The sequence below is a fragment of the Lissotriton helveticus genome, chromosome 4_1 (genome assembly GCF_964261635.1).
Source record: "Lissotriton helveticus chromosome 4_1, aLisHel1.1, whole genome shotgun sequence".
NCBI lineage: Eukaryota > Metazoa > Chordata > Amphibia > Caudata > Salamandridae > Lissotriton > Lissotriton helveticus.
The window spans coordinates 1457941754-1457964761 of record NC_136063.1 but is presented as its reverse complement, the minus strand read 5'-3'; the positions used below and the strand labels follow the sequence as shown (position 1 = coordinate 1457964761).

General features: G+C 46.1%; 1 protein-coding gene across 3 annotated transcripts in view; it reads right to left on the bottom strand.

Annotated features, from left to right (window-relative positions):
• PRP4K (pre-mRNA processing factor kinase PRP4K) overlaps positions 1 to 23008 on the bottom strand; it is a 483201-nt gene that overhangs the window by 112596 nt on the left and 347597 nt on the right. For all 3 annotated transcript variants that reach the window (XR_013610604.1, XR_013610605.1, XM_078688044.1), the window contains exon 12: positions 5089 to 5203. Coding sequence is in view for 1 of the 3 variants with exons in the window: in XM_078688044.1 (XP_078544170.1) it covers positions 5089 to 5203 (115 nt within the window). In the remaining 2 variants the exon portion in view is untranslated. The remainder of the gene's footprint in view (positions 1 to 5088; positions 5204 to 23008) is intronic.

Genomic DNA, 23008 nt, shown 5'->3' with positions numbered 1-23008 from the left:
ACCAGTCCCACGCCCACTACGAAGGACCAGGAGCAAGGTTACAGAAGAGCAACTTAACTCCACCCTCACCCGAGACAACCACACCTGGGCAAATGACGCAGCCAGAGAACTCCACACCTGGATCTTCGAATGCGCAGACGAGCTCACCCCGCTACGCAACCACGACAGACAACGCCCCAGGAAAGCCGCCTGGTTCCCCACCGCTCTACAAGAAGCCAGACACACCTGCAGAAGACTGGAGAAGAACTGGAAAAATACCAAGACAACCAAAAACCACACCACTTACAAGGACGCCATGACAGACTACCACAACCAGATCGGTGCCACCAAGAGGAACTTCATCCACAACTAAATCCTGGCCAACTCCAAGGAACTTTTCAGTGGCATTCAAGAATTCACCAACCCATGCAGCAAAGCCAGACATCATCCCATCCCAAGACCTCTGTGACAAGCTTGCAACCTATTTCCACCTCAAGATCAAAAACCTCTACGACAAGTTCATCGACCAGCCACCAGGTGCCACAGACAGCCCCCCGCCCCCCCCCAGAAACACCAGCCACCCCACCATCTCCAACTGGACACCGATCACAGCCGAAGACACCGCCTCAACTATGAAAACATCCACTCGGGGGCCCTCACCGACCCCTGCCCACCTCACATCTACCACAGAGCCGCGGCCGCCATCGCACCAGAACTACAACGCACCATCAACATCATCTTCAAAACAGGCACCATCCCAGACGATTGGAAGCACGCAGAAGTCAGACCCCTGCTCAAGAAGCCCACAGCTGACCCCACCGACCTCAAGAACAATCGGCCCATCTCGCTCCTCCCCTTCGCAGCCGAAGTTGCAGAGAAAACAGTCAGCAGAAAACTGACACGATTCATTGAAGAGCACGCCGTCCTCGACCAGCGCCCAAATCCGGATTCTGAAGCAACCACAGCACAGAGACCGCCTTACTCGCCGCCACAGACATTCGTACCCTCCTGGACCAAGGCCACTCCGCAGCCCTCATCCTACTCGATCTATCAGCGGCCTTCGGCACCGTCTCCCACCGCACACTAGTCGCCAGACTACACGACGCAGGCATACAAGGAACAGCCCTGGACTCAATCGGTTCATTCCTCAACAGAAGAAGCCAAAGGATCATACTCCCACCCTTCCTCTCCGACCCCACAAACATCACCTGGGGAGTCCCATAGGGTTTCGTCCCTGAGCCCCACCCTCTTCAACATCTACATGGCCCCCCTCGCAGCCATCGTCCGACAACAGGGCCTCAACATCGTATCCTACGCCGACACCCAGTTCATCCTCTCCCTCACCAAAGACCCCACCACTGCCAAACTCAACTTCCAGAAAGGAATGCAAGACGTCGCAGTCTGGATGACCAACAGTTGCTTGAAGCTCATCACCAAGAAGACAAAAGTCCTCGTCCTTGGACCATCCCTTCTGTATAGGACAGCACCCGGTGGCCGACCGCCATCGGAAGCCCAGACAACCCCCTCAGACCACGCCAAGATCCTAGGCATCGTACTCGACTCATCACTCACCATGAACCAACAGGTTAACACCGTCACCGCCAGCTGCTTCAACACCCTCTGCATCCTCCGCAAGACCTTCAAGTGGATCCCCCCTGAGTCAAGGAAGACGGTCACCCACGCACTCATCACCAGCCGACTGGACTATGGAAACGCACTCTATGCCGGCATCAACAAGTACACCAACGAAAAATAGCAGTGGGTCAAAAAGCTAACTAAATTATGTATCTGTGTGAAAAATATAAGTTCAAAAGCAAAAGTGAAATCTTGCCTAGGGCACTCCCTCAATGTGAAAGAGTTCCCATCAGTCTTCGATCGAGACCGGCATCAACAAGTCCCTACTCTGCAAACTCCAGAATTTATACAGAACACCGGCGTCAGACTCGAACTTGGCATCCCCGACACAAACACATCAGTCAACACCTATGAACTCTCCACTAGCTCCCCGTGGAGAAAAGAGTCACTTTCAAAATCCTCAATCGCCTACAAATGCCTACATAACAACGGACCCAAACGACAGAATCAACTTCCAAGTACCCAAAAGAAACCTCTGATCTTCCAACCTCGCACTGGCCGAAACCCCGCGCATCCACAGAGCCAGAGCAGGCGGAAGATGTCCCCGCCCCCCTACCTCAGCGCCTTGAGACCCTCACAGGTGAGTAGCGCGCTTACAATTCCCTGACTGATTGATTGATTCTTAATCCAATAGTTTGTGGTCCATGTAGTCTTAAATTCATTGCAATCACATAGATCTTAAAAATGAGGACAACAAACTCTTAAATCAACAATTCATTCCATTCATGTTGCGGCTACACTAGTTGAGAAGAGAAGGACCTACATTGCCTCAGCGCAACTCGAGATATTGCACCTCACTACATTTATCTTGGCCAAAACGAAAATTATATAATTTCTCTCATTCATCGCTTTCATGTACTTGCCTTCTCTTCCCTACAGGCCCTCACAAACCACCTTTTTCAATCAACTCAATAGCATCCAATGCTTGCTTCAAAACGTATATTAGCAGCATCTATCAATGCCTTGCATTCAAGTCAGCAAAATATTATTATTAGGCTTATATATTTGTATTGAACGTCTGCAGCAGCCTCCCTTTTGTTCTACAACAATACTCTGAATGCTGCCTTGTTCAACTTCTCCTATGAGACCCATACCCCATATTTCCTACCACATTCTGACTGGTACGCTGCACAAAAGAAAGTCTTATGAAAATGTTTTGCATAGTCTTCAAATTAGTTAATGGAACAACTCTGCCCAACATCGCTCACATGATCTCTACACACTGGACCACCACCTCCGTTCATAAATCCATAATCCATAATCGTCTGCGATTAACATCTAAAAGCTGACCTCAAGATTGATTGATACGCTGCACTTTCCTTACACTAGAAACCACTTCAGGACTAACAATGTCAAAAGGAAAACTGTGCTTTCCGACAGACTCCCAAAAGAATAAACACCTTTGCCAGAACAAACTAGAGAAATGTTCCTGACAACCGAGGCCACTCATGTTCCAAAACCACAATTTAACAAGTAATATTGTCTAAATGTGTAAAATATGTTATTATGTACTGTCAGATGTTGTTTACCTGTTATGTAGTTTAAAAACAATCTTGAAATTTTTCGACCCAGACACCAGACAAGTGATTGTCCAATCTACGGTGTTGTCCAGACTGGACTACGCTTCTTCTCTGCTTCTTGGGACCAACAAAACAGAAACTGCCCGTCTGCAACGTGTTCAGAATGCGGCTGCAAGAGTTTTATTAGGCCTGCCCCGTTTTAGCTCTACCTCCAAAACCATTCGCAAACTGCATTGGCTTCCAGTAGCCCAGCGAATACAGTTTAAGGTCTTGCGTATCTCTTTTAAAATTTTAAAACAGTCTAACCCAAAAATGCTAAAACCTTTATTAAAGATGTATGTGCCCACGCGAGCCCTTCGTTCAGCCGGTCAGAATCTGGATGAAGTCCCCCGGTTCAAGCGCAGTAGAGTCGGTGGACGCTCCTTTCGGTTCCTAGCAGCAAAGATATGGAACACCCTACCTGGCTACATTCGAGAAATAAAAGAATTGTATCAATTCAGGAAAGCCATTAAAACTCATTTATTCCCTTAATTTCCTGATATTTTATTTTCTGTTCTCTGTTGTGTTTTGTTCAGGATCAGCGCCGGGACGCCCCTTTGCTGGGGCAGCTGTGCGCTCTACAAATTCCCATAACATAACATAACATATCCCCCAGTCCTCCTTCCACCCTAATTAAAGTGTAGAATTGTCATATCAAGTTCGCAAGTACTAACAATAACTATACGTAGAGAACATCTTGCAAACTTCTTAGAAATAAAATTATATAAATATATAATACTGCAAACAAATATACAAATAGAAGCTAGTAAGAACTCAAGAAAGAAGTGGAGATCAATTAATGCACACAGCCTGTATTTCTACAGGAGTCCCAGTATTAACTCTTTACCATCAGTACTGGATATTCTCAACTCGGTATGTAGGAACAAAAGAGTGAAATCAGATATCTCATTTTGATTTTGTTGGTACCTTAAAGAATTACTTGTTCCATTCATTCTAAAAGAGAAGAGTCGCTAGGAAGGCTTCTCAATCACAATCCTTAAATGAAGAAAAGAAAGAGTCAAGTTGCTGCGGCTGCTGAGGTAAATGCTAAGTAAATAATCCTTTTCAAAGATCTGTGAGGTGATGGACAACCTAGATGATCACTGGAGAAGAGCTCCACAGTTTGTAGTCACAGGTGAGGATGTTTTGCTTCTTTGTGAATCTGGTGACAACTGGCACCTGATCGTAACCTTGCTCCTAAGAAACTCGGTGACTAAGAGGGAGGATAATGCTTACATTTATAAGTAGTGGGCCAGCAGCATATAAGATTATAAGGCAAATGCCCCTGACCGCTAGCCTAATGTCTACTGATGGACAACGTTACAATTGTGTTACAAAGTTATTATTGGCAGTTGACCTTAAGGTTTTGGAAAAAACTTTTTATGGAGTCCAGGCAGGAACAGATGATGGCATGATTGCCAAGCCTCAGTAAGGATATGGCAAATATGGAAATACCTTGAAGGCATCAGAGAACATAAAAACAAGCTTGGGCAACCCAGCTGAATAGTGTAAAGAAGGCCAAAGAATCTGACCGCTGCCACAGAAGTGGATGTGACCCCCCCTATATACTCTAAACAGTGGTCAGTAAATCAAAGATCAAGATGCAAACTCCAAACTTAGACTTTCATGTCTTTTACTTGAACCACTCATCAGCTAGGAAAATATGGTTAACAGGAAAAGGTGGCTTCTAGTGCACACAGATCACTTAAGACAAAGAATGACTGAATGACATAGTATAGTGTGAATGCAAACACTGGGCCAGATTGTTTAGTGGCATCTACTAAAATAACCTTTTCATAACTTTTTTGTAACTAAGAATAAGATCAATGTTGTGTCCTGCTTCAGGAGTGTAACATCCGAACAGGTGAGTAGTGCAAGTAAAATAGTATATTAAAATTAATGCATAATAACTTACCGATCTCAGGTGCTCGATAAAATCTGCTTACGAGATATGGTGTAATATCATTATCTGCAACATGTGAAGCAGAGCCAAAATCACAGAGCTTAAGAATTGTTTTAGATTCATTTACCTAGAAAAAAAAAATGTCACAGCATTAATAAAATAAAAAGGTGAACTAGCCATAAAGTATAAACTTTAAACACCTTCCGACTACAGCAATATGTAACCAGTTAGTGAGCATCAATAGTTTTGGATTAAAACCCTGTCGTTATAGAGATAATGTCATTTGATAATCTTTTTTCACGGGGATCAAGAATACAGAGCAAACAACTATGAAGTATAAGGTCAACAATCAAACTTGGATGAATGGATGATAATAGGCACTCAATAAGAAAAATAGAGCAGGGGAAATCAGGAGCAGTAGAAAACATGTCATTTGCCAGATTTCTCAAGTTCTGAGGATGAGGGCAATCACAAAATGGGCACGCACTGAGAGTAAGGGCCTTGTCTATTGTCAGATATACCTCAGTAACATTTCCTCTAGAACAGAGTTTGTAAGTGAATCCTTCTTTTACTAGCGCACATTTCAACTCATTTACACAAAAAAGCAATACTACTATCTTAGAAAGAGTGTCTCCTAGCAAAACACTGATTCTAGTACCATATGTTAGGTTGGATTCCTGGAGTTCATTCGGGCCCGACACATGGACCGACTACATTTTGAAAAAGTCTGGCTTTTCTTAGCATTTACTCATCAGTAACTGCTGGGTCTGCCCCGGGTTCCAAGCAAACGTTCATGAGGTTTCACTACTTTGCCCTAAACCATACATTTATGTTACCCCCTGATGAAGGAAGAACCCTGCAATGCATTGACTTGGATATTTAGGGGGGCTTTGAATCAAGATAAGACTATTTTTAGATGTTTACAGGGATTTAAAATAACACAAGTCTAGCTTTCTGCTTATTTTATAAAGGCTTGATTAGCACATTGTGAATGTGAGGCTGTGCAATGTGTAGACATGGATCGAGATTTATTCAGAGCACAAGTAAGAAAACAAGTTAGTTACCTGTAACTACGGTTATCCAGTATTGGTATCTTTCATAGATTCACATGCCTGAATCATTCCCCATCGCCGAGGCGGGAGTCCCACGGTAATATTATATACAAAAGCAGTGCGCCTTAGTAAGAAACTGTAGTTGGCTGACAAGATAATAGGCCCAAAATGCCCAAAGCTTAGTAGCCTATCTACCTCATTATATGAAAAGAACTAAAAAATTGTTCCAACCAATCAGCTGCCAGCACCCTCTAGAACCTTCACAGCAGGGGCAGTTCTCCTCAGATTTTCCCAGCACAAGTGAGAAGTAAGTATACCAAATAGAGAACTGTCTTGTCGGGGAGGAGGGTGGGTGCATGTGAATCTATGAAAGATACCAATACTGGATAACCGTAGTTACAGGTAAGTAACTTGTTTTCTTATCCAGTATTGGGGTATCTTTCATAGATTCACATACCTGAATCAGAATAGCAAGCAGTAAACCTAAACATGTCGTTTGCGGAAGGTGGGAGACAAGCGTAACTGTACATATCCCCACGCATCCGGAAGGTTATAGAGCACTAGAAAATGTAAACATACATAAATGCAGAAACCTTCTGAAATTAAATAATTATAGTCGGGTAACATACTTCATAGTAAAAAACAGTAGTTGACAAGCAAAACATCACAGTGGATTATGTTATACTCATACCTCATAAAGGCAATATGAGAGACATTTAAAAATCTAACCTTAATGAAGAAGATGCTGCAGTACTGCTTGTCCCACTGCTGTATCGTCCTGCGATGCAGACTGCAAGCAGTAATGCTTTGTATGGCCACTCTTCCATGTTGCAGCTCGGCAAATGTCCTCCAGCGTGACCCCAGCAAATAGGGCTGTCGACGCTGACATCATTCTGGTGGAATGCGCTTTCACCTTTCTGATTATAGGCTTGTTAGCTTTTTCGTGACAAAATTGTATTACAGAAGATAGCCACTTGGCTATAGTTGCTTTTGTCACGGCTTGCCCCAATGTGGCTTGACCATACGCGATAAATAGTTGATTAGATTTTCGTATGTCCTTAGTTTTCTGAAGATAGAACTTCAGGCAACGTTTCACATCAAGAGAGTGCAGGGCCTTTTCTGCTAGTGTGACTGGATCCGGGAACAAAGTCTTTAACTTTACCGGTTGGTTTAGATGAAACTGAGACGGTACTTTAGGAATGTATTTCGGATTTGTTCTCAAAGTGACGTAGTCTTTAGAGAAATGAAGGAAAGGTTCTGAAATCGTGAAAGCTTGGATTTCACTAACCCTCCGGGCTGAAGTGAGAGCTAGTAAAATAGCCACCTTCCAGGTTAAAAACCTTAGCTCAGTCCTGTGAATTGGTTCGAAAGGTCTCCTCATTAACTGAGATAAAACTATATTGAGATCCCATTCAGGAGGTGGAGGTCGAATTGGAGGAAAGGCTTGAAACAATCCCCTCAGGAATTGTTTTATAAGCGAGTAAGAACAGAGCGATGGCTTGTTCGAACTCTTCCTGAATCTAGAGATAGCAGCAAGATGAACTTTGATAGAGGAGAATAGTAGACCTGCTTTAGCTAGTGATAGCAAGCAGGGAAGGATATCTTCCCGTGGAGCTTGGAGCGGATGAATATTATTGGTTTCACACCAACAACAGAAGCTTCTCCATTTAAAACGGTATGTTCTGATAGTACTTTGAGCACGGGCCTGAGATAGAATTTCTCTACAGTCCTGAGAAATCTTGAGATCCTTAAACTCTAAGAAGTCAGGAGCCAGGCGTGCAAGTGAAGCGATTGTGGATCCGGGTGTAAAATCTGACCTCTTTCTCTTGTTAACATTGAAAGTGTCGGTTTGAGATGAATTGGAGGCTGCTGAGACAGTAGGAGTAGCTGCTGGAACCAATACTGCCTCGGCCAGCAATGAGAAGAAGAGTGCAATGTTCCCTCTTCATCTTTTGCAGAATCCTCGGTATTAACGGAATCGGGGGGAAAAGCGCATGCATAGATTCCGGACCATCGCATGGACAGGGCATTCCCTCTTGATCCCCGTTGAGGAAATCTGCTGGCGTAATAAAGGCATTTGCTGTTCTGTTGCATCGCAAACAGATCTAGAGTTGGCGTGCCCCATCTTTGAAAGATCTTGTTCACCTGTTCTTGTTCCAGCTCCCATTCGTGGCAACCTGTGAGAGATCTGCTGAGGTTGTCGGCCAGAGAGTTTTGAACCCCTTTCACATGCTCCGCTCTTAGGGTTATGCCATGTGTTATAACCCATTCCCACATCTCTTGAGCTTCCTGCGATAGGGAGAGAGACCTCGCCCCCCCCTGTCTGTTGATGTAAAACATGCTGGTGGTATTGTCCGTACGCACCAACACTGAGGAATTTGCAATTCTCGGAAGGAATGCAGAGAACGGAAAATGGCTCTTAACTCAAGACTGTTGATGTGTTTCTGCCGATATTGGTGAGACCATCGGCCCTGAATCTGAAGGTCCTTGAGGTGACCTCCCCATCCTTCCATAGACGCGTCCGTGGTCAGAATAAACTCCGGAAGGATTGAAAGAAATGTGAGACCTAGAGACAGGTTGCTTCTTTTTGACCACCATTGGAGAGCATGTTTCATTCCTGAGGTCACTTTTATGTAATCGTCAAAAGAACCTCCAATTTGTTGCCATTGACGGTGCAACTCCTCTTGCAGCGGCCTCATCCTGAGTCTTGCAAATGGGACTAAACTGATCGCTGAAGAGCACATCCCCAGAAGAGATGCGAATGTTCGGACAGAAACAGACTTTTTTCTTGAGATTAGTCTTGCCAGGCTTTGTAATTTGCCCTGCCGTTCCTGAGACAAGAACGCCTTGCACTGTTGGGTGTCTAGTGACGCTCCCAGAAAGGTTAAAACTTGGAGGGGTTGTAATTGTGACTTCTTTGCATTAAGAGTGGGTCCCAGATTTGAGAATAGATGCAGGCAACTTTTGACCGCTTGTCTTGTAGCCTGTTTTGATGGTCCTTTGAGAAGCCAGTCATCGAGGTATAAGAAGACTTGTATTCCCTGAGACCTCAGCGCAGTAGAGACTGGGGCTAGATATTTTGTGAATATTCTTGGTGCAGACTTCAGTCCGAACGGGAGCACCTTGAATTGAAAGTGGACGCCAGTTACCGTGAATCATAGGTATTTGCGATGTTTGGGATGTATAGGGATATGGAAGTAAGCGTCTTCCAAGTCCAGAGAAGCCATAAAGTCCCCTTCGTTGAGGCAACTGAGTACATCTGCTGTCACCATGCGAAAACTCTGCTTCTTCAAGAACTTGTTGAGTTTGCGCAAATCCAGAATCGGGCGCCACTCTCCCGACTTTTTCTTTATGAGGAAGAAGCAAGAGTAGAATCCTTTTCCTTTCTGCGAGATTGGAACCTTTTCTATTGCATTCTTTCGAAACATGTTTAAGGCTTCTTTGAACAGTAAGTGAAGACAAGGGGGAGGGGGCCCTTGGGCGGGGTCGTAGGTGGTGTCTTTAAGAACTCCAGAGTGTGTCCTTTCTCCACCAGTTCGAGGACCCACTGATCCGATGTTATGCTCCGCCATTGTTGGAAAAAGGCTGAGATCTTCGCGCCCACAGGGAGGGGAGAATGTTGGACTGGCATCCGGCAAAGCACATTGACGTTTATTGGAATCCCGGCCTTGATTATTCGATCTCCGTCGTCCTCCTTGACGAGAGAAATTGTTCGAAGAGGATTGCCTGTAAGAAGATTGGTAATACGGCTGTTTATACTGAGAGTGGTATTGTCTGTTTTGTTGATTGTGGTAATTTCCTCTAGAAGAAAAACCACGACCCCGTGCTCCTCTAAACGAGCCGCTCTTATATTGTAGGGTACCAAGTGATTTAGCAGTGTAGGTATCAGTCTTAATGGTCAGTAGGGCGTCATCTATGTGCTTACCGAAGAGCGAATCCCCATCGTAAGCCATATCAAGGATCTTTGTTTGCACCTCCGTACTGAAAGAAGTTGCTTTGAGCCAACCCTGGCGTCTGAGAACCGCAGCACCCGCTAACTGTCGAAAGTTAGTATTTGAAATGTCCAGGGCGCAGTCTATTATCTCTGATGCCGCCCTCTCTCCTTCAAGCACTATCTTACGTGCTTCCTGTTGACGATCTTCCGGTATCAAATCTATGAATTCCGAAAAATCCGACCACATCTGTCGGTCATAGCGTGCAAGGATTGCAAGAGAATTTGCTGCCTTGATGGATGATGCAGCATTGGTGGAGAACTTTTTCCCGATTAAATCCAATCTTCTGCCCTCTTTATCTGGTGGAGTGGAGATTGCGGTGGATGGATTCTTGGACTTCTGTTGAGCAGCTTGCGAAATTATCCGGACGTGGGTGGCCTAACAGACAAGATGGAGTTTCTGGCGGTGCTCTATATTTCTTTTCAATACGCGGAAGGACTGCAGGAATAGAAGCCGGTGTCTTCATAATTTTAAGACCTTCCTTCCAAATGAAATCTATGATAGGTATAGCCCTGGTGATTTTTCTATACCCCTCTTTAAAGTCATGCAAAAAACAGTCCGACTGCTCAATAGTAACTGGAAGGTCAAACCTTGTAGCAGCTCTTTGCATTATATTGTGAAAGCCGCCAATGTACTCAGGTGGAGAATCAGATGGTTGCGGCAAAGGAGGTGAAGGCATTGGGATTATATATTCATCCCACGGATCTCCAGGTGTATTGTCATTCGGCAGCTCGCCTTCCTCTGTTCCATCTTCATCCGAAGAGGAAGTATCCTGATCCTCTTGTTGCATGGGGTCTACAGTGCGTCTTGGCGACACTGGAACCTGCGGTGGTGGAGGCATAGGTACATCCGCCGGTACAGGAGGCACGGTTGGAGTGGACGGTGTAGGCGGGAACCTCTGGCGATAGTCTGCCAACATGGCCTGTAAATCCTGAATCAAAGTAGGAGGGAGATGACTTGTCTCCTCCGAACGTGGAGCTCTATATGATTGTGTATGGTAAGGTGTAGACAAATCCCCTTGATAGAAATGCTCCTGAATATCCTCTTCCTGACATTTTATCCGTAATTCTGATGGATGGCGTGCAATCCCAAAGGGGCCTTCTTCGTCTCCATCATCCTCATCAGATTCCTCTTCTTCCACATATGTTTCCAAAATGTGTGATGGCCTCAACGGCGAAATATTAGTGTAGTCCTGCCTATGATAGGTTTCTAACTGAAAATGAGTGTACGCCACAGGTGACGCATGAGACACTCGAGGTAAAGCAGGCCAGGATCTTGCAGGTGGAGTTTTGGAGATTAAAGGACTCTTTGTTGACTTAGGCGTCTTAATTGTAGGCGGCTGAGTCATTGCTGGAATTGCGGTCGACGAGCTCGTCGTCGATGGACTTGTTGTCGACGGAATCGTCGCCGACGGAGTTGCTGTCGATGGACGGGATTGCCGTAGACGGTGCTGTTGTCGACAGAGCCAACGTCGATGGACTCTTCTTCGACGGGAGAGTCGTCGACGGGCTCTTCTTTGATGATCCAGTCGTCGACGGGCTCTTCGTCGACAAGATTTTCGACGTTGACGGGCTCTTCGTCGACGGGGCCTTCGTCGACGATGACTTCGTCGCCGATGGAACAGTCGTCGACGGTATTGAAATTGAATAAGTGTCCTTAGCCTCAGAAGATGTCTTAGAAGAGACTTTGGCTGACACAATAGAAGTTATAGCTGAAGTAGACACCGTAGCAGAAGAGCTTGAGGTGGTAAAAGTCACAGAGACTGTGTGAGAAGACACCAGTGAAACAGTTTTTGCCTGGGCTTTACTCACTGTTTTAGACGCTGAAGATCCTGAAGGCGGAGATAATGGAGATTCAGAAGGAGGAGAAGATGACCTCCTTGTTGGTTCTGAAGCTATATGAGAGGATTTCTGATGTTTCCTCCTCTCAGGAGAAGATCTGTCTTTGGATCTGGCTCTTTTGCTGGAAGTAGAAGCTCTGTCCTCATCATCTGTAATAGATGATTTGAGCCATAGAAGAACCCTGGCTTCCCTGTACATGATGGTTTTGGCAGGGAAGGTGCGACAAATCCTACAATCCTTCACAATGTGATTGGGATGTAGGCAGTAGATGCAGTCTTTATGCTGATCATCTATATGGACCCTCTTCTTATCACACGTCCTGCAAGCTTTGAATAGGGCTTTCTTTTCAGACATCCTGAAGATAAAAAGAAGAAAAGTGAGTAGGCACTCAGGGAGACTCCTTTCCACACGACGTGCGGTGAAAATCTGAGGAGAACTGCCTCTGCTGGGAAGGTTCTAGAGGGTGCTGGCAGCTGATTGGTTGGAACTATTTTTTAGTTATTTTCATATAATGGAGGTAGATAGGCTACTAAGCTTTGGGCCTTTTGGGCCTACTATCTTGTTAGCCTACTACAGTTTCTTACTAAGGCACTGCTTTTGTATATAATATTACCGTGGGACTCGCGCCTCGGAAACGGGGAATGATTCAGGCAAGTGAATCTATGAAAGATACCCCAATACTGGATAACTGCCAGCATGCATCACAAATGGGCAGGACTAGTAGGCATGTGGATCAGGAATAGGATGACAGAACTGTAAAGTTGAATGTGGAGATGATTTAGAAGGAGTTGAATTGGTGGGGCATTGACAAGATGTTTTGAGAACAGGGTGATTGGGACTTTGTGGTTAGGGATAAGAGTGTAAAGGAAAAGTGGATAGCATTAGCAAAGTAAACTGTTAGTAGCTTTTTTCAGAGCTATAAGTGTGGTGTCTTTTTTGGGGGTGAGGAGGGTAGGTGAATAAGGAAAAGTCATAAGCACTAAATAGTCACACCCATATGCAGGGATCCCGGAGCACATTATAAGTATAAATATATGTATAACAAACTTCGTATCACAATACCTTGCATACATGTTTGCAGCCTAAAGAAGGTTAAAAATGATAAGATTTTAATGAATTTTCATTTTAAAATAGAACAAATTGCACAGAAATGCATCACTATAAAAAATGACCATAGGAAACCTTTCACAAACCTTTTTTAAAAGGAAAAAGGGAATATGAGACATTGTTAGCTGTGTTCTCATAACAACTCTATTACTACAGAATACTGCGCATGGTGCAGTAGAACATGGAGCCTGAATCTCACTAACTTTGCGCGCAGAGGTAATAGCAACTAAGAAAGCTGCTTTCCATGTAAGATATTGTAAACAAGCTTTGTGAATGGGTTCAAAGGCGGGTCCCATTAATTTAGAGTAAACAATGTTAAGTTCCCAAGGAGGAGAAGGGGACTTGACTGGTGGAAAAACATTTTTAATACCATCTAGAAAATCTTTAACCAAAGGTATTTTGAAAAAAGAGGTTTGTGATGAAGGCTTGCTATAAGCAGTTATAGCCGCAAGGTGAACATTAATGGAAGAAAACAGTAAATCAGACCTTGCCAGATGAAGATATGGCATCAATACATCCTTTTGACAGGAGGAAGGATTGAGGCTTTGATGAATGCACCAAATGCAAAATCTCTTCTACTTAAAGGAGTATGATTTTCTTGTCAAAGGTCGTTTAGTTTTTTGTAGAATGTTCATGTACTCTTGTGTAAGACCTAAATGGCCATATTGCAGGACTTCAGGAGCCATGTCGCTACGTTCAGTGATGGAAGGTTGGGTTGCAGGATCTGGCCCCCAAACCTGTACAGGAAATCTTGTCTGCATGGCAATCTCTTGTGTGGTTGCTGTGATAGGTGAAGAAGGTTTGTGAACCACCACTGACAAGGCCAATCCAGTGCATCATGGTCTGTACCAGTAAAATTTGGCCAGAACTGTTGAAATGAGAGCAATTGGTGGAAATGTGCGGAGAAATTTCTTCAATCAGTCTATCAAAGAGCATTTCCCTTCATCATTGGCTGGTAATATCTGGAGGCATAGTCTTTTGTGTTTTCTATGCTGAGAAATAAGTTTATTTGAGGATATCCCCATTCTTGGAAAGTTTCTTCTACGAGTTCGGCATTTAGAACCCAGTAATGGTTTTCTTGCAAGTTTTGACTGTCGGTGTCCGCTTCCCTGTTTTGTGCACCTGGGAGATGGACCGCTGTAATTCTCAAGTTCCTTGCAATACACTATTTCCATATGGTTTATTACTCTAGGGACAGAGGTCTTAAATGCAGCCCTCCCCGCATGTTTCAGTAGTACATTGTTGATTTTTCATCCGAAGAAGCAGAGAAGTTGTTTTGATTGCTGGAAGAAAAGATTTTAAAGTCAGAAGAACTGCTCTCAACTCTAGTAGGTTCATGTGGTAGGTCTTTTCTTTTTGTGTGACCTAAGTTCTTGAGTCCTTAAATGGCCCAAGTGTGCTCCCCATCCTTTTAAATACTTTTAAGGATGCATCTGTGATGAGTCTGAACTGGGAGATCCTGATAGAATGAGGTCCCTCTCATTAGATTTTTCAATTTGGTCCATCATGGAAGTGACTGGATGACTGATTGTGACAGTCAATTTCTTCTTCCAGTTGTTCGAGGGGTCCTCTAGACATTGCTGTAAAGTTCTCATGTGACGGCTTGCACAAGGAACAAACAAAAATGCAAGAAGCCATTGATAACAGGGATAAAAACTGCTGAGCTGTTGGATGAGGAGTTTGCAAAAGAATGTGACATTTCAGTTGGATTGATAACAGCCTCTATTCTGAAGTATACACCGCTTGGACTGTGTATCTATTATAGAGCCCAGATAGATTTTCTGAGGTTTCCCCGAAGACCTAATTTGGTTACAGTGTGGAGACATATGTTAAAATGGTTCAGTGTTTCTTTCGAGGATGTTCCTTTTAATAGCCAGTCGTCTAGGTATGGGTATACAAATATATTTGGTTTTCTCAGACGTGCAGCGACAATGCTCATACATTTTGAAAGTGCTCAGACGCGGATTTCAGTCCGAAGGAGATGACTTTGAGTTGAAAAGGTCATCAGTCTACTGTGGCACCAAATAGTGGTCGACAGCGACCAAAATAAGAAAAAAGAAAAGAAAAACTATTCCGGACCCAACCGGTTCATAAACTAGCGAAAGTCAGGGCTCAGTGGCAAGATAACTGGGGATTTATTGATTTTTGGCGAGCGCAGCACCCGGACGATAAGAGATTTTTCGTACTTTTCGGCTTTGCATGACTTACATGTGCAGATGGCGCGATTTTGTGTAGGCCTGGCCTGGTATCATTGGCGGTTGGTAGAGAATATTTACCGCGCACCATTTCGGACAATAATCCGTTATTGGTGAGTTTCTGTTGGATGGCGGAGCGCCCTATTGTACCGACCTGGAAAGTGCGTCCGGAGATGCTGGAGGACCAGGCCTTTCGCGCGGAGATGGGGTGGAGCAATACTTCGCGGAGAATGCAGGCACGGCCACGACAACGGCCCTGGAAGGGACACTTTTAAAGTAGTGGTTCGCGGGATATGTATTGCTAAATGGGTGGGAGTAAGGAAGCTGTTATTACAGGAAATCGAGGCTGGCGAACTGGCCCTTAGGGAGGCCGAGAGAGCCCACTCTGACGGTTCTGAGACGCGTAACACGGTCCAGTCCCGGAAGGAAGCAGTAGCGGTGGTTGTGGAGCGCTCAAGGTGCTTCGATCATAGAGCTTACTTGGCCCGTGCACATGCTGAAAGGGATAAGGTGGGCACACTGTTGGCTTGGCTGGCTGACCCCGTTCCTAGATGCGTACAAATATTGGCGCTGACCTCGCCCTCGGGACGTTTAGAATACACTCAACATCAAATTAATGATCGATTTCGGTCTTTTTATGCGAGCCTATACACAAGCCAATTGCAAACTGGGGAGGCAGACGTGCAAACGTTTTTGGAGGAACTGGAGCTGCCTACTGTTGAGGCGGAAGAGGCAGAGTCCCTTGGTCAGGACATCACATTAACTGAAATTCGCTGCGCCATTAAGCAGTTGGCGCGCAACAAAACTCCGGGCAGTGATGGACTGCCTATCGAATTCTATTTAGCTTATATTGACCTCCTGGCTCCCAGATTGCTGGCAATGTATAGAGAGGCCAAACAGCGGGGGGTACTGTCGACCTCCACTAGGGAGGCTGTCATCGGTCCCCTCCTTAAACCAGGGAAATCTCCGACCGATACGACCGAGTATAGGCCTCTGTCTATGCTCACCACTGATTACAAAATACTGAGTCGAGTGCTAGCTACTCGACTCCTCCCCTTCATGACACGGTTAGTCCACTCTGATCAGGCCGGTTTTATCCCGACTCGCAATACTGCTAGCAGCATACGCAGGCTGATACGAATATTGGATGGAGACTATGGAGCGGAGGGGCAGGCGATGTTCCTCTCAGTTGATATGGCCAAGGCGTTCGACAGCCTGGAATGGCCCTATTTGTTCTCAGTCATGAAAGCATTCGGGCTTGGAGAAGGATATGTCCACTGGACTGAAATATTGTATTCATCGGCGATTGCTAGGGTACGGGTTGGTAGAGTTGTTTCCTCCTCTTACCCTGTGGGGCGGGGTACTAGACAAGGCTGCCCGCTCTCCCTGCTGCTGTTCGCCCTAGCAGTGGAGCCTTTAGCGGTTCGCGCTAGGATGGGGAGGGCATTCCAAGGCTTGCGACTTAAAGATCGGCCGCACTATATATCACTGTATGCGGATGACCTCCTACTGTTTCTGAGAGATGTGGGGGAGGCCCTGGAGGGAGTGGGCTCCCTGCTCAGCTGGTTCGGAGGTATCTCGGGCTTGCGGGTCAACTGGGCAAAGACTTGTGGAGAAGTGTGGCTCAAATGGTTAGAGCGGCAGACCCTGATGCAGAGGTCTGGCCCGGGACCAGGGTTCAATACCCGCCTTGGCGGGTCTTGGGCTCAATTTTATCGGACCTGATAATTCTCGCCTCGGTGCCTATTCTAATCATGGGTCCCACTCTGCGACTCTGGGCAATAGCTTGCTTAATCTCCACAACGGCCCCAAAAGCGCTGGGATGCCTGGTTTCACCTGGGAGTGCCCAGGAGTGGACACTCACAGGGAAAACCAGGAAGGGTTCCTAAGCGGTATACAGACAGCGCCGGGACACTACCTTAGGGAAGTAGCTGTGCGCTCTATAAATACCGGTACATTTACATTTACTTGCATATTCCCAGTGACCAGAACATGTGACCCACCTGCACTGCCACCTGACTTGACGTGGGAACCTAGGAGTCTCCCCTATCTGGGGATGCAAGTGTATCATACTCAGGAAGATCTCCTTGAAGGCAACATAGGTAGAGCGCTGAGGGGCCTGAAGGGTAGCATGCATTTTGGGGGACTCTACCATTGTCGGTGGCGGGTCGAGTAGCGCGGTTGAAGATGGTGGCGCTTCCTCGGCTCTTGTATTTTTTCCGGACCCTGCCAATACGAATACCTGTTGCAATGGTTCGGCAACTCAGTTCTGCGGTGGAGGGCTTTATCTGGGGTGCAGGGCGGCGTACAGTAGCATTGGATACTCTGATACGGCCAAGGGCTGAAAGGGCCCTTGCCGTCCCAGATTTTGAATTGTATTATTTAGCTGCACAATTCCAACACCTTACCCAGGCAGTGGCACTGGAGTTTCGAGGACCGGAGAGGGAGTCTGAACCAGATGTGCCGCGGCATGTTCTGTTCTTCGTGGTCCTGCGGCAGAGATTGCGGACTACTGGTTTGTCGACAGTGGAGTGCGCCCTGAGGCATTGCTGGAAGCGATTCCACAATAGAGTTGGGGTGCAACGACCTTACGCTCCGGAAGTACCGCTGGGCATGTGCACGGCCTTACCGCATGGTAGGGATTGGTCTGCCCTCGCGGAGTGGGAGGCACTGGGCCTACAGATGGTGGGTGATCTATTTGAAGATGGTGCACTATTGCCCTACGGTACATTGCAAGAGGCTTTTGGCCTCCCGCGAGGCCATTTCCTAATACACGCGGCCCTGGTTTCCGCTATCCAGAAGCATTGGGGCGCTGGCCTCTCTGAACCGCCAACAAGCGGGGCGTGCCAATATGAGGTGATGGCAGCGGGCAAGTATAAAGCGGTTACTTGTTTGTACAAATGTATGCTGGGAGAGGGGATGAACCAGCTGCAGAGGCTACGTGAGCAATTTGCGACGGACTTAGATAAAGAAATACCCGACACGGCCTGGTCACAAATACTTAAAAGACAATGGAAGGGCACCAGATATGCTAGGTTCCAATTGATCCAATTTTTTATACTACACAGGGCATACCTTACGCCGGCTAAAATTAACCAGTACTTCCAGGTTAACACAGCACTATGCCCCCGGTGTAGACTACAGGACGCGGATTTGCTGCACATGCTGTGGGATTGTCCGCAGTTGGGCACATACTGGGAGGAGATAACTGGTTTACTCTGTAGAGTAACGGGGCAACAGATTACTCCGGACAAAGGGACTTGCCAATTACACTGGTTTCCACACACTAGCAAAACTAACTTGACTAGCAAATTTATAGACCTAGGATTTTTGCTGGCTAAGAGGGAAATGACATCTCACTGGAAGGCATTACAAAAAGGGGGTGGTGATGGACAGAGTATCTGAGTTAATCAGAACACTCCTACCCAGTCAACAGATCAGGGCTTGATCCATCACCGTTTTTTAGCTCACTGCACCATCCCAGTTCAGAACCTGGCTATATGCAAATTAGTCTGTCCCTGGCCCAGTGCATCATGGGAACAGGGCAGACCAAACTACCAAGCCAATTCTTCACTGGAAAGGAAACAAGCTTCCGGGGACCGGTTTCTGGCATTACAGCCGTCTTCGGCCCGGCTTGCTTGAATCCTGATGGTGCAATGAGCAAGGGACTCATGTCTGAGCATACCCTTCCACACTCATGGTGGCCAAAATAATTACAAAAAGGGGGTGGTGATGGACAGAGTATCTGAGTTAATCAGAACACTCCTACCCAGTCAACAGATCAGGGCTTGATCCATCACCGTTTTTTAGCTCACTGCACCATCCCAGTTCAGAACCTGGCTATATGCAAATTAGTCTGTCCCTGGCCCAGTGCATCATGGGAACAGGGCAGACCAAACTACCAAGCCAATTCTTCACTGGAAAGGAAACAAGCTTCCGGGGACCGGTTTCTGGCATTACAGCCGTCTTCGGCCCGGCTTGCTTGAATCCTGATGGTGCAATGAGCAAGGGACTCATGTCTGAGCATACCCTTCCACACTCATGGTGGCCAAAATAATTACAAAAAGGGGGTGGTGATGGACAGAGTATCTGAGTTAATCAGAACACTCCTACCCAGTCAACAGATCAGGGCTTGATCCATCACCGTTTTTTAGCTCACTGCACCATCCCAGTTCAGAACCTGGCTATATGCAAATTAGTCTGTCCCTGGCCCAGTGCATCATGGGAACAGGGCAGACCAAACTACCAAGCCAATTCTTCACTGGAAAGGAAACAAGCTTCCGGGGACCGGTTTCTGGCATTACAGCCGTCTTCGGCCCGGCTTGCTTGAATCCTGATGGTGCAAAGAGCAAGGGACTCATGTCTGAGCATACCCTTCCACACTCATGGTGGCCAAAATAATTACAAAAAGGGGGTGGTGATGGACAGAGTATCTGAGTTAATCAGAACACTCCTACCCAGTCAACAGATCAGGGCTTGATCCATCACCGTTTTTTAGCTCACTGCACCATCCCAGTTCAGAACCTGGCTATATGCAAATTAGTCTGTCCCTGGCCCAGTGCATCATGGGAACAGGGCAGACCAAACTACCAAGCCAATTCTTCACTGGAAAGGAAACAAGCTTCCGGGGACCGGTTTCTGGCATTACAGCCGTCTTCGGCCCGGCTTGCTTGAATCCTGATGGTGCAATGAGCAAGGGACTCATGTCTGAGCATACCCTTCCACACTCATGGTGGCCAAAATAATTACAAAAAGGGGGTGGTGATGGACAGAGTATCTGAGTTAATCAGAACACTCCTACCCAGTCAACAGATCAGGGCTTGATCCATCACCGTTTTTTAGCTCACTGCACCATCCCAGTTCAGAACCTGGCTATATGCAAATTAGTCTGTCCCTGGCCCAGTGCATCATGGGAACAGGGCAGACCAAACTACCAAGCCAATTCTTCACTGGAAAGGAAACAAGCTTCCGGGGACCGGTTTCTGGCATTACAGCCGTCTTCGGCCCGGCTTGCTTGAATCCTGATGGTGCAAAGAGCAAGGGACTCATGTCTGAGCATACCCTTCCACACTCATGGTGGCCAAAATAATTACAAAAAGGGGGTGGTGATGGACAGAGTATCTGAACAGACTAATTTGCATATAGCCAAGTTCTGAGCTGGGATGGTGCAGTGAGCTAAAAAACGGTGATGGATCAAGCCCTGATCTTTGGACTGGGTAAGAGTGGTCTGCTTAATTCAGGCACTCTGTTCATCACCACCCCCTTTTCTGAATCATTTTGTCCACCATAAGCGTGGAAGGTTATACTCAGATGTGAGTCCCTTGCTCATTGCACCATCAGGATTCAAGCAAGCCGGGCCGACGATGCCTGAAATGGCAGAAACCGGTCCCCGGAAGCTTGTTTCCTTCCCAGTATAAGAATTGGCTTGGTAGTTTGGTTTGCCCTGTTCCCATCATGCACTGGGACAGGAACAGACTAATTTGCATATAGCCAAGTTCTGAGCTGGGATGGTGCAGTGAGCTAAAAAACGGTGATGGATCAAGCCCTGATCTTTGGACTGGGTAAGAGTGGTCTGCTTAATTCAGGCACTCTGTTCATCACCACCCCCTTTTCTGAATCATTTTGTCCACCATAAGCGTGGAAGGTTATACTCAGATGTGAGTCCCTTGCTCATTGCACCATCAGGATTCAAGCAAGCCGGGCCGACGATGCCTGAAATGGCAGAAACCGGTCCCCGGAAGCTTGTTTCCTTCCCAGTATAAGAATTGGCTTGGTAGTTTGGTTTGCCCTGTTCCCATCATGCACTGGGACAGGAACAGACTAATTTGCATATAGCCAAGTTCTGAGCTGGGATGGTGCAGTGAGCTAAAAAACGGTGATGGATCAAGCCCTGATCTTTGGACTGGGTAAGAGTGGTCTGCTTAATTCAGGCACTCTGTTCATCACCACCCCCTTTTCTGAATAATTTTGTCCACCATAAGCGTGGAAGGTTATACTCAGATGTGAGTCCCTTGCTCATTGCACCATCAGGATTCAAGCAAGCCGGGCCGACGATGCCTGAAATGGCAGAAACCGGTCCCCGGAAGCTTGTTTCCTTCCCAGTATAAGAATTGGCTTGGTAGTTTGGTTTGCCCTGTTCCCATCATGCACTGGGACAGGAACAGACTAATTTGCATATAGCCAAGTTCTGAGCTGGGATGGTGCAGTGAGCTAAAAAACGGTGATGGATCAAGCCCTGATCTTTGGACTGGGTAAGAGTGGTCTGCTTAATTCAGGCACTCTGTTCATCACCACCCCCTTTTCTGAATCATCTCACTGGAAGGCAGCGGCGGGACCTAGCTACCCTAGATGGAAGGCAACTTTACTCATATGGGCTAGTAGTAGCGAGAGCTAATTTAGACTGCAGCAGGCTCATAATGACAAGGCACAAGAGGCGGCGCGGGCTTGGGAGGCCCTGGTGATGGAGCTAAGGACAACCGATCTAGACACTGATTCAGAGACAAGCGCGATGACCGAGGAAGAAAACCAGTAGACCGACTCCTCTAGACATTTGTGTGCCAGCATGTGAGGCGATTCCCGACTCCAGTGATAATCAGAATACTTAATGCTACTGTTGGTGTGATGACGCTTATGAAACCCACACAATATGGTAGTACTTCGATTGCATTTAGTCTTCTGGTAGTGGCAGCGGGGGGGGGGGGGGGGGGGTGTTTAGACGGGGAGGGTGGACCTGTGGATGGAGTTGAATAAAGACCTGATGCCCAGTACTTTCAATCATAGTAGTATATTATACGGGGGGCTTGACACTGTATCGGTAGGTCTATTAAGGGGACCTTGCACCACTGGTCGATTCTGAATATTTGATTTGTCTTGATTGCCGGAATAGTGTCAATGTTCCCTTCACTACTAAATATCGGTCTCTATGTAAATGTGGTGGTCCATTCTTATGTCTGTTGTTCGTGTTTTCAAAACTAAAAAAACAGGAGGCGCACTTAACAAAGGTGAAGGTATTTTAGAAGAAAAAATACTCCTGATGATGATTTAAAAAATAAATAAAAATTAGGGATGCTGTTCATGTCTTGAAAAGATGTTGAGTGAAGTATGAAAATATTTCTTACTGAAAAAAAGTCCCAGAAAAAGGATGGGTTTATCACCCTGAAGAGTTCTGAGATGCTGTCAATACAAGCCAGAAAAAAAGAACTGAGACTGGGGCAAACTGCCAGTAGTGCATGCCGGGTAATGGAAGCTGCTGACTCTCGTAAAGCTACAGTGCATATTGAGTGCCACAAATGCAGCTTTGACCTCACAATCACCTTTCTCTTCATTATTCTCTGCATGAACAGCAGAGATTTGTGATATCTTTCTTTCTAGGATGCATTTCTACTTAAAATCTTGCAAGGTGGTTTCAAAAGCATAATCCTACAATGCAGAACAACAACTGTGCTACTACAGCTAAGAAAGAGCACACTACAGTGGTAGGACTAAAACAATGAAGTGACTAATCTTTGGAGCCCCAATTACCATTACAGATCATAAAAGAATGCAGCTTTTAAAGTAAGCACTGTAAGAACATAAGAGAAGATACTGAAATGCAAATGGATAGGATGAGAACCCTATTCTCCTGGTTGAAGGAGCTTCTTCCTCTGCACTGAAATTGGGTTTTAGGCTTAAGAGGCAAGAAGGATGGCTTTCTTAACTAAACACATGGTCACTTTTCATCAAAGGAAAGGGGATGCAGGAAAAAA